Source organism: Apodemus sylvaticus, chromosome 12, assembly GCF_947179515.1.
Source record: "Apodemus sylvaticus chromosome 12, mApoSyl1.1, whole genome shotgun sequence".
NCBI classification, from domain to species: Eukaryota; Metazoa; Chordata; class Mammalia; order Rodentia; family Muridae; genus Apodemus; species Apodemus sylvaticus.
This window is the reverse complement of record NC_067483.1, coordinates 68,521,328-68,533,525: the sequence shown is the minus strand read 5'-3', so window position 1 is coordinate 68,533,525 and position 12,198 is coordinate 68,521,328. Positions and strand designations below refer to the sequence as shown.

Genomic DNA, 12,198 nt, shown 5'->3' with positions numbered 1-12,198 from the left:
AATAATCAAAATGAGTACCTCTCCAGAGTAATTATACAAATGACCCATAAACACATGAAACACACATAGTTCTTAGTGATCAGAGAAATTCAAATCAGAGCATGATGTCACTTCACAGCCACTGAGTGTGTCTAAGATACTTAAAAGGCAATAATAAACATCAATAAAGGCAGGGAGAAATTGGGCTCTTCAGATGCCATTGGTGAACATGGAAGATGGAAAACAGCTTTAGCAGTTTCCCAGAAGGCTATACATAAGAGTTACCTCCTATGCAGCAATTCCTCTCCTGTTTACATACCACAGAAAAATGAAAGTATATGGCAATATACACAGTGCTCATACCAGCCCAAGAGAGAAGACAAAAATGTACACTGGTTGATGAATGGATTAAATATGTATCCATACAGTGAAGTGTTACTCATCCATATTAAGTGCCAATACACATTCCAGAATAAAAGAACAAGGTAAGCATTATGCCAAAGGATGGAACCCAATCACAAAAGGCAATGAGCATATTACAATTCTATTTGTGTTGCCAGATCCAAGCCAGGAATGATATCTCACATCTGTAATCCTGGTACTCAACAGGCTGAGGCAGGAGGATCACAGAAAATTTGAGGCCAGCCTGGCCTACATAACAAGCCCCAGTCCATGCAGAAATACATAGCAAGACCCTAACTCAACAAACAAACCAACTAACCCATAAGGAAAGAAAGTAGAGTGATGATTGCCAGGCTCTAGGGAGGGGAGTGGAAAGTGCCTGTTGATAAGTATAGGGTCTCTTTATGAGGCAGCAAAATGACCTAAAATTAGAAATGGTGACAATTATGCAACTTTGTGGATATGCTGAAACACACTTGATTGGAACCTTTAAAGGATGAATTTCATGAAAACAATATCACAATAAATAAGGCTGCCACCTTTAAAATCTTAGGTCTACCTGCCCATGAGATTCTAATGTGTGCACATCTGGTCTCAGGATATTATTTCCACAGTAATTTCCCCTCAACCAAAAGCAAAATTATAATACTGAAAATCTTTTTCAGACTCTGCAACCCTGTCTCCCAGAAGAACATCCTTTCCTGGAGGACAATCTCTAGTCAAAATCAATGGCATAAAAGCCAGGCAAGGTGGTACCTGTAATCCAAGTATTCAGAGGACACAAGCAACTGGAGCCACGTAGCAAGATGCACTTCCAAAAAACCCCAAAGGCAGGCATGGGGAGATTATTAAGAAGCTAAGAGGACTGGATGTTCTTGCACAGGACCTGGGATCAGTTCTCAGCACACACACACGATGCCTCACAATCATTTGTAATTCCAGTTCTGAGGAATCTGACACTCTGACTTTCCAGGGTGTTTGGCATGCATGAGGGTGTAAATACATACATGAAGGAAAAACACTCATAAATCTTTAGAAAAGAAATTATAAACATACACTTTAACAACTAATAATGAAATATCAAGACTAGAATGAGGCATATTTTATGAAAAGAATACAGTTATTATTAGTGAAGTGAAGATAGTTAAAATCATAGTGTATCAGAAAAAAACAACACTGAACTAAACTATTATATTTCCTGACATTCAAAGCGCAAAACTTACGAGGTGTAGACATTTTTGCTAGGATAGGGGACACTATATCTTCCAATTGTTGTTTTTGCTCAAAAAGCTCACTGATGGAAGCTTCTGGATGGCTTTCCAACCACTCGTTTTTCATACGGCACGCATTGAGGATGGTATTCTGGGGACAGAAATTGTGAATTTATTTCTACTTATTGATTGAAAAATAAGACTGTAGAATCTCTAGGATCAGAAGAAAGCTTAGTGGCTAAAGGTCCTTTCACCAAAGCTGACAACCTGAGTTTGATACCTGGAGCCCACATGGTATAAGGGAGAACAGATTCACCCAAGCTGTCCTCTGACCTGAACACATGTGAATGCCAAGACATTCACACATGTGCATATGCGTGCACACACACACACACTCACACACACACACACACACACATGCATACAAAATAAGTAAATGTCACATTGTTTTTACAAACTGGAGTATCTCTAAGGATACACTATCTGACAGAAGATCATCCAATATAGTAATCCGTAGGCATATTTAGCTCTTGAGTATTTGGAGTGTGGCTAATGTGACTGAAGAACAAAATTTTAAATGATATTTAATTTTAGATAACTAAATTTGAAATAGCATATGGCTTCTGGTGACTGAACCATCTAACAATGGTAGAAGGAAAGAGAGGTCATGAGACTCGAGAAGCCTTAAACCAGCCTATCCTTTCTCCCTGATTCTCTGTTTTTATTGAGCCCTTTTGATGAGAGAAGTGTTTGCAAAGGTTGAAAAAGAATAGGTGGAGAGTAGGTCTGGAGAGATGGCTCAGCAGTTAAGTGCACTTGCTATTCTTATAGTGAACCTGAATTCAGTTCATAGAATTTACAGAGCAGTTCACAACCATCTGTTAACTTCAGTTCCAGGAGATCCTATGCCCTCTTCTGGCCTCTACATGTACTGCACACACATGGTACACACATATACATGCTGACAAACACTCATGCACATACAATAAAAACAAATAAAGCTTTTAAAAAAATGGTGGATTGTATGAACTACAGGAGACTCAATAAGAATGGTATTTACTTCCTCTTAATGGTATCTGGAGGAGGAAGTTCCCAAAAAATCCCCATCTGATCGCACACTGGCCAGTGCTCTTAACTGCTGAGCCATCTCTCCAGACCTACTCTCCACCTATTCTTTTTCAACCTTTGCAAACACTTCTCTCATTAAAAGGGCTAATAAAAACAGAGAATCAGGGAGAAAGGATAGGCTGGTTTAAGGCGTCTCCAGTCTCAATGGTGAGTCTCATGACCTCTCTCTCCTTCTACCATTGTTAGATGGTTCAGTAGCCAGAAGCCATATGCTATTTCAAATTTAGTTATTCCTGATGTCTGCTTGAAGATAGCTCTCACAGGTGCCTTATAATACAGACATAACGTGTCACCCAAAAACTTTTTAAAGTAGAAAAGACAGCCAGGCAGTGATGGCACACGCTTTTAATCCCAGCACTCTGAGAGGCAGAGGCAGGCGGATTTCTGAGTTTGAGGCCAGCCTGGTCTACAGAGTGAGTTCCAGGACAGCCAGGGCTATACAGAGAAACCCTGTCTCAAAAAACCCCAAAATAATAATAATAATAATAATAATAATAATAACAACAACAACAATAATAACAATAATAAAGTAATGAAGAAAAAGATGTTTGGTAAGGTTTATAATAATGAACCCAAATAAACAACCTACTTATGTGCTCTTCCCACAGGGCTGAGCAATAAGTCGCAGGTACAGATGTATATGAACAAACCAGACTCGTGGACATGTCCATGAGACACCAGGGGAGGGGGAAAGCAAGTTAATAGTCATAGTAACCGATGTAGTAGGCTCCCACTTTTATAGACCTTTTTATCAAAAGATCTCCCTGACAAGCCTGTATCTGTATTTATAGAAGTCAAAGGGGAAAGATGATGAAATCTCAGTACTGCTATCAGAACTCCAAGTCTTAATTAAGACCAAAAAGTGAAAGGGGCGTTAAGTTTGTTCTAGATGATTTTATTTTCTTCTAATTAATGGTGTATGCCTATTACATTTTTTTAAAGGCTTTTCTAGTATCAGGTGACAAAGCACCATTCCTTCATGGTGAGAACCCTATAAACTGCAGGTCTGACAACCTAGTGCCTAGACTTTCTGGTGCCCTTTAAGGAGCAGCTAACTGTATTTCATCAAATAACGTCAGAATAAATTCCCAGGGATCCTTCATGGCAACACAGAGAACAATTTAAAGCCAACACACATATCTAATACCTGGAACATATTTAGTTTTCAAATACAGGGTCATGTTATGTAGCCCTGGCTGGACTGGTTCTCAGGGTGTAGCCAAACTTGCCTAGAACTAAAGGTAATCCTCCTGACTCAGCTTCCCAAATGCTGGAACGCAGGCATATGCCACTATGCCCAGCTTAATGGGTACAATTTTAATGTATATCTAATCAACTTTTTATAGCTGTGCATTTTTTTTACTTTTCACTATGAAAGATTTGTGCATGTAATATACACATATGCATGTATACTAAAGTATACTGTGCATATTTATGTAGTATACAGAAATGCATACATGCTAAACTGTATCACGTATGTTTTAAGGGTTAAGGTGACTATCAGAGGAGCAGAGTACTCCAGAAGAAGAGACAGTTAACAGCTCCTGACCCCTCTCACCACTCAGAACAGGCCCCAGGGACAGAGCCAGGACCCACGTTTCTCCTTTGTGACTTTACTGTTAAGACAGGTATCTGCCATTCCCAGAAGCTCAGAATACCCAAGACACAATTCACATATCAAATGATGCCCCAGAAGAAGGAAGGAGTGGCCTGTGGTCCTGGAAAGGCTCAGAGCAGCAGTGTAGGGGAATAGGAGGACAGGGAAGTGGGAAGGGGTGGATTGGGGAACAGGGGGAGGGAAGAGGGCTTATGGGACTTTCGGGAAGGTAGGATCCAGGAAAGGGCGAATCATTTGAAATGTAAATAAAGAATATATCAAATAAAAAATATGAAAAAATGGGAAACACTGTAGAGGAGGACATTATAGCCCACAGAATGTTGCTATGAGTGTCAAAATAAAAATTAACTGTTTAGCAAAAAAAAAATAATAAAGCAAAAGCAGGTATATGATGATTTGCTTTGGTAGGGGTGGGTGGCTTTATAAAAATCTCTGCAGGCTTGGGTTTTGCTTGTTTTTCCAAATTTTCACTCAACGCAACATTTCTCATGTTCATCTGTGTGGTCAGGTGTGATATTTTGAACATCAACATCATTTACTTTTTATCATTTCGTCTCTTCTCAGAAGCTTACTAAAGAAGGGGAAGGAAAGGAAAGGGAGGAGAAGGGGCGCCATCAACTCTAGAGCACCAGGACAGGAAATAATCACAGCACAGTACCTTGTCTTCCTTGAGGAGTTTCCCTGGTCCCTTTTCTGGGTCAGTAATGATGAGAGAGGACTTTGTAATAATTTTTTTCAGAATCAGCCTTGCATCTGAAAAGACAGGACAGATAAACACAAAATAAGTCAGAAACAAAGGTCAAGTCAGCTGCTTGTGGAGCCAGAACTCAGTGAGGTTTGTGTAGAAAGTCCACTGTCACTGTCTGAGGAACTCAGCAGCGCTCGGGTGTGGTTCTGAGTTCCACTCCCTCCCTCAGGGTATCCAGGCACCACTGCACCCTGGCCTGGAAAGGGTGGGGTCCGCAGGATCCCAGTCCAACGGAGAGTGTGGGGGATCAGGAGAAGGCCTTCTCCAAGGATTGTACTGTTGCAGCTCTTTTAGACGGCACTCAGTGAAACAGCTCTCTTAGACGATCTCAGTGAAAGAGCCGGTGCACTTCAGTCAGGGTGGACAAGGGCTAGATGTATGAACCTTGGAGAGTAGAAAGCAGTTTTCAGGGTGAATGTAACTCCCTGGCTGGGGCTTAATATGCTGGAAATGCCTCATTTGCATGGAGAGGCATTTCAGGAATCCCTGGCACTTGCTGGGCAGATTCTTAACTGAAAAAGAGGAAGGTGAACATGTCCAGGACGACATGACCTTCCTCAGGAAGATGTTGGGGTCGAACTTCCCAGACAAGGTCAGGCAGAGAAGGGCAAGCCCTGCTGGAAAAGGGTGTCCTCCATTTTGTGCTGAGCTGAGAGGGGCTATCTGGACATGGTAGACTGCTACCTAAAATAGCGAGGTCTCCCAACAACTTGGGAACACATCACTTCAGCACACCCAGTGGGTTCCTAGAATTATAATAGGATTTTTGAAGAGCCAAAGAAATACAAAACATGACACCGTATCCCATCAACCACATCTGTCAAAAGTTCACTCTGGAGAAAAAAGCAAGAGAGAAATATTTCCAGCAGGCAGACTGTCATTACTTTTCTTTTCTTGAGCTTTCAAGCACACATGCATGCACACACACCCCAGAAGATCCGCAAAAAGTACACTTCGCTGAGAGAACTAAAATCCTGAAGTAAATGGAAGGGCTTACCGTATTCCTTTTTTTTCCCCCCTTTTTTTAAAAATTGAATATCATCTTCATTTACATTGCCAAGGGTAAAACCTTTCCCGATTTCCCTCCTCCCCAAACACCCCCAACCCCTCCTCCCACCCCCTGCCTCCACGTATATGCCCCTCCACCCAACACACTCCCACCTCTCCCCCCTTCAGTTTCCCTTTGTTGGGGCCTCTATTGAGCCTTTACCTGACCAAGGACCACTCCTCCCACTGATGCCCAACAAGGCCTTCCTCTGCCACATTTTTGGCTGGAACCATGTGTACCCCTTGGTTGATGGTTCAGTCCTTGGGAGTCTTGGGGTGTCTGGGTGGCCGAAATCATTGTTCTTCCCATGGGGCTGTAAATCCCTTCAGCTCCTCCGGACCACCCTCCAGGTCCTCCATTGGGGACCCCATGCCCAGTCCAATGGTTGCTAGCTTCTGCCTCTGTAATTGTAAGGCTCTGGCAGGGCCCCTCCGGAGACAACCATGGCATGCTTCTTTTGGTATATGATTCTTGTAATAGTGTCAGGGTTTGTTGACTGTTTATAGGATGAATCCCCAGGTAGGGCAGTCTCTGGGTGGCCTTTACACCAGTCTCTGCTCCATATATTATCTACCTTATTGCTCCTGTGAGTATTTTGTTCCCTTTCTCAGAGGAACCAAAGCTCCCTCACTTAAGTCCTCCTTCTTCTTGAGCTATCTGTGCTGGGTCAGTTGTAACTTGTTTATTTTGAGTTTTTGAGCTAACATCTGCTTTTTAGTGAGTGCATACCATGTGCGTTCTTTTGTGATCAGGTTGTCTTGCTCAGGATGACACTTTCTAGTTCCAGCCATTTGCCTAAGAATTTCATGAATTCATTGTTTTTAATAGCTGAATAGTACTCCATTGTGTATATATACCACAGTTTCTGTATCCATTCCTCTGTTGATGGACATCTGTGTTCTTTCCAGCTTCTGGCTATTATAAATAAGGCAGCTATGAACATAGTAGAGCATGTGTCCTTATTACATGTAGGAGCATCTTCTGGGTATATGTCCAGGAGATGGTATAGCTGGGTCCGCAGGTGGTACTGTGTCTAATTTTCTGAGGAATCACCAAACTGATTTCCAGAGTAGTTTTATCAGCTTGCAATCCCACCAACAATGGAGAAGTGTTCCTTTTGCCCCACATCCTCTCCAGCATCTGCTGTCCCCTGAGTTTTTCATCTTAGCCATTCTGACCAGTGTAAGGTGGAATCTCAGTGTTGTTTTGATTTGCATTTCCCTGATAACTAAGGCTGCTGAACATTTCAGAAAAGTGCAAACGACCCATTCTTATCTCCTTGTACAAAGCTCAAGTCCAAGTGGATCAAGAATCTACACATAAAACCAGACACACTGAAGCTTATAGAGGAGAAAGTGGGGACAAATCTTGAACATATGAGCACAAGGGGAAAGTTCCTGAACAGAACACCCATGACTTATGCTCTGAGAACAAGAATCAACAAACGGGACTTCATAACATTGCAAAGCTTCTGTAAGGCAAAGGACACGGTCAATAGGACAAAACAGCAACCAACAAATTGGGAAAAGATCTTTACTAACCCTACATCTGATAGAGGGTTAATATCCAGTGTTTACAAAGAACTCAAGAATTTAGTCTCCAGAGAGTCAAATAACCCTATTAAAAAATGGGGTACAGAACTAAACAGGGAATTCTCAACTGAGGAAACTCAGATGGCTCTAAAGCTTACCATATTCTTAGAACTGATTGCTGGAAATTGTGGATTGGTCCCGAATTACATTAGATGTAAGAAAGCACTTTCCCTCAATTTATCCCTTTCCCTTCCCATTTCACTACAAACAGCAAGAAAAAGACCAGCTGCGCCTTCAACATTTTGCTTGGAAACGTCATCTAAGTATCCAAGTTCTCTGCCTGAGTCTGCTTTTCACATGACAGTGGGGTCCGAAACTGCCTATCCTTTTGCTGCCCCACTGCACGACACCACTGCCTTTGGGGATTTGTTTCATTTTGGGTTTTTCCCTCCCTTGGGGTTTCATTATTATGATAGCATACCTACTGCCAAACACTCTCTGGCCAAATAGCAAATAGTTCATTTTCAAGAAACCTAGGGTGATTAGCTGGGTACACCTTTTCATCCCAGTGCATTTTTTAATGATGTCACTAAACTTACCCCTGAGTCACTATGGCTGACGATGTAACAATGACCATCACTGTGCATTTAGCTGGGTGTGAGGGGCTGACAAGCAGGATTATTTGAAAGGCTTTGACGGGAGCACCACTTTAGTGCTTGAGGCATCTTTTGCTCTGTCTGACCAATTTTTTAGCTCAAGATTTTCTTCTCAGTTAAGACAAGAAAAAAAAAGATGTCTAACCAAAGACTATCTGTGCTTTCTCCCCTCCTGTTCTTCTGCTTCTTCAGAGAGAGTTTCTCCATTTGTGATGGAACAACGTGGACGAAGGTCGGATGGGAGATTTTCCCAGAGGAAGTGCACTACCTGAAGGTTAAGGTCCCCCCATCCCACTGCCTACCTTATCCTCTGGACAAGCTCTGCTGCAACTTTGCTAACATGGACCTATTACAGAGTTCCTTACACCTCACTTATATCTTAGTACAAGCTCTCTTCTTAATCCTGTTTGTTTTATCTGTGCATTACCTATGGATGAAATGGACAAGACACCAAAAAAAGGTGAATTTGTGATGCAAATAAGAGGATTTATAGAATCTCAGAGTGCACAGCCCAAGGTTATCCAGATCTTTGAAGTTGTCCATCTCCGCCGCCTGCCTTCTCTGTTCCCCACCCACCCACCCCTATCATCTCAGCGACGTGCACATGGTTAAGAGTTCCACAGATGAATGTTTAGTCAGAAGGTCCTTAAAATCATCTCCTCCAACTCCTACTTCAAGTTACAAAGCCCGACAAAACATTAAGATGCGAGAGGTAGGCTTATAGGAGTGAGGTGAGTCTTGTGCTCTTTTACAGCCTTCCTGTAAAATGATCTGATGCAAGGGGCTTCTTGGAGACCTGTGAGTCTATCAAAGAAAGCTCACTTCAAAAGTCGGCATGAGCTTCCCAAGCAGACTGTAAACTGATTTTGAAATGTTAGGACTTAGTGGGAAACAGGGCACTTAATTCCAAATTTTGCTATATATATAGACGGTGCTATGACTTGAGACAATTAAGAACTCTGCTAAACATGTGAGTACACATATCTCCTTAACCATCAGAGTGACCAAGATATATAAATTTCTTGTTTTTAAAATATGTACTTATTATACAGTGATGTTGCTTATTAAAGGAAATATGTTTCTTCTATTTATTTATTTGGTTCTGGGAGTCAAACCCAGGGCCTCCTGCATATTAAGCAGGCTCTCTGCAGCTCACGGAACTCCATCCCCACCCCTAACCACAGTCTTAAGGGCTCACTTTATGCTCTGGGTACTTCTGAGTGCTTTTATTCAGGTCAAACTTCCAGGAACCACATACTTAAAGATTAACTCTCTCTTCCCCCAAAGTTAACTGTGCAAAACTACTCATTTATGAGTAAGAGTTTATGAACACTTTCCCACTCCATGCTAGCATGAAACTGACTTGATCTTGTATAGATCATGTACAGATGATCACATGGACTGTTCAGTTCATGAGTGCAGAATTCCTGTCATGATCAGAAGATACCAGTTTTTGCTCTGGTCCTCTCTAACCTCTGGCTCTTTCAGATTCCTTACCCCATCTTCCATGATGCCTGAGGGGAGGTGGTATGGTATAGATGTTCCATTTATGTCTGGACATACCACAGTCTTTGCACTTTGACTAGTTGCAAGTTTCTGCAAAAACCATCATCAACTGCACAGAGACTTCTCTGAAGAGGTCCGAGAGTTGAACTAGTCTCACTATAGAGAGACACAAATTTAGAGGGCAGTTTGATATGCCCATTTAGCAAAATAACATTATCAGGATTCCCAGTAAGACCTGTGAGTTTCCCCAACCATGAGCTCTTGGCTGGATCTGTAGTACCACGCATGTGTTTCTCTTGCAGAGCAGTGGGTTACCCTTGTAATACTCATACCATTATTATAGACACATTTTGCTATGCTAGTCATTGCTTTCACCAGGTTTGCAGCTCAACAGGACCAGGGCAGCATGCTAACACTGTGAGAGCTAGCCAGCCGGGAGAACGCTATCTGTCCATACCGATTCATCTTGGCAAAATTCTCTCTAACCTTAGACAATGCTAACCAATGCTTGCCCGTGGTGACAGTGATCCAGTCTAGTTTTGTGCTGTGCATTAAAGAGGAGCATCTCTTCTGTACTTGGACCTTCTATAGGAACCTCCCTTTTTTTTTTTTTTTTTTGCATAACTATGTGGCATGTGCCTCTTAGTGAAGTTTGGGTAAGTTTGCTTGTCCAGCATGTAAGTTTGATCATTTGTTTTACTCTTTCAGCTGAAAAAGCAAGCCTCTCTAGAGAAACATGCTAACGACCACGAACTGACCCCATCCATCTACGACATTGAACAAATACTCTGCAGACTACTGGCCACCACGTCAATGATGACCAAGTTCCTGAAGCAGGTGTCTCATCATTCTTCTCTTAAGAAAGCTAAGCAACAACGTAAATTAAGGAGGAAGAAGAGTAAAGGAGGAGAGGAGCAAAAGAACACTGCTAGCCCTAAGCACCTGCAAACGTAGCTTGGTCACGTGCGGAGAGTACAAAAGGAATCGGTGATAGCAAGAATGATCTGAGGAGACAAAGGTTTCTTTGGGGGCTTGCTTTTTTTTTTTTTTTTTTTTTGTCACAATCCTTACTGAAAATTTTTCAGACGAGTTCTGGGTTTCTGTTCACTTACTCACGTGGCTCCCAGAATAAACTGAGAACACCTTAACTGGCACTTCAGGGTATAATCTGGTGGTAATTATAGCAACAGCATTTTGTTTTTCAGCCTGACCACATGATAGGTAGTTGCTATGTGCTTTGCACTGTATCATTTAGTTTTCACAAGTCTCAAGAGGAAGGAGCTATTGTTGGCTACTCTTATCAGAAAAGGGAACCAGGGTACAAAGAATTGAAGTACTCTGTTCAAGCTCATATAGTATTCAAGCCCAGGCATCCTGCAGAGGCCCTGTGTTTATCCCTTCCTTATGGAAGCGGTGGCTTGGACTCCAGGAAGAGGATCTTGTCACTGTCCCATGACACATTCCCTTCATTCTCATGTCTAATGTTTTGCTTACGCTCTTTGCTCTGCAAATCCTGTTCATTTTGCAAGGCCCAGCTGAGCACCAGTCAACTTTCTTCCTGTTCTCTGCCCATCCCAGGGCATGAACTGCCTCTCCTGCTAATCATCACCTTCACCCTTTCTCTTAATACTCCGCAATACTTCTCTTAATTACCAGCTGATTTCTATTTGATTGCTTCTCCTAAAAAAATGTCCAGAAGGAAGAAACAACCATTGCTGTATGCCACGCCTACAATAATATTAGCATACTTAGTGGTGAGCATTGCATAAAAGCCTGCTAAGCACAGCAATGCAAAGAGCCATACAAAATGGTTTAATTTTAAATTTTATAAGCACACACAGCAAGCAAGTTACACAGTTACATATTCCTAAAGCCTCTTCAAGCTATATGCTAAAGATCTGGGGAATGGGAGCAAAATGTTAACAAAATTCAAGGTAGCACATATATTTTTTTGGATTCTATTGAGATAGAATATCCATAAAAGACATGAAAACTTTTAAGTGTACGATTCAATGGACTTTCATAAATAAAATACCCAAGTAACCAGCAGCTGAACTGAGAGAAAAATCACAGGTCTCAGAAGTCCTGGCATGCTATAGGGTAATTATAATTTGGATTACTAATACCACAGGTTAACTTTTCCTAGAGAAGTATTTTTAATTTTTAATATCAAATTTTCTTTCTGGGGGTCAAATATATTACTGAAATGTGCTAATATTTAAACATGTAAGGATTAGTGTAGTTTGCTTGGGTCTCTCAGAAAACAGCCTTGAACACATATGCAGAGTCCCATGGAAATTTGTTGCTTAAATTGTTAGAAATTGGTAAGTCAACAAGATACACACACACACACACACACACATACATACA

At 41.6% G+C, this 12,198-nt stretch overlaps 2 protein-coding genes across 2 annotated transcripts in view; one reads left to right on the top strand and one right to left on the bottom strand.

The window, feature by feature from the left end:
* Positions 1 to 12,198, bottom strand: part of Ankrd45 (ankyrin repeat domain 45) — a 28,356-nt gene that overhangs the window by 5,448 nt on the left and 10,710 nt on the right. The window contains exons 4-5 of the mRNA XM_052201125.1: positions 4,997 to 5,091; positions 1,605 to 1,743 (exon numbers count right to left, since the gene is read on the bottom strand). Of these exons, the coding sequence (XP_052057085.1) occupies positions 1,605 to 1,743; positions 4,997 to 5,091 (234 nt within the window). The remainder of the gene's footprint in view (positions 1 to 1,604; positions 1,744 to 4,996; positions 5,092 to 12,198) is intronic.
* Positions 8,459 to 10,782, top strand: Tex50 (testis expressed 50). Its single transcript, XM_052201028.1, has 2 exons — positions 8,459 to 8,782; positions 10,537 to 10,782. The coding sequence occupies exons 1-2, from the start codon at positions 8,459 to 8,461 to the stop codon at positions 10,780 to 10,782; spliced, it is 570 nt and encodes a 189-aa protein (XP_052056988.1).

Coding starts and splice junctions, on each gene's coding strand:
- Tex50 (XM_052201028.1), top strand. CDS start 8,459: ATGTCTAACCAAAGACTATCTGTGCTTTCTCCCCTCCTGTTCTTCTGC. Junction 8,783..10,536: donor GGACAAGACACCAAAAAAAG/GTGAATTTGTGA, acceptor TTACTCTTTCAG/CTGAAAAAGCAAGCCTCTCT.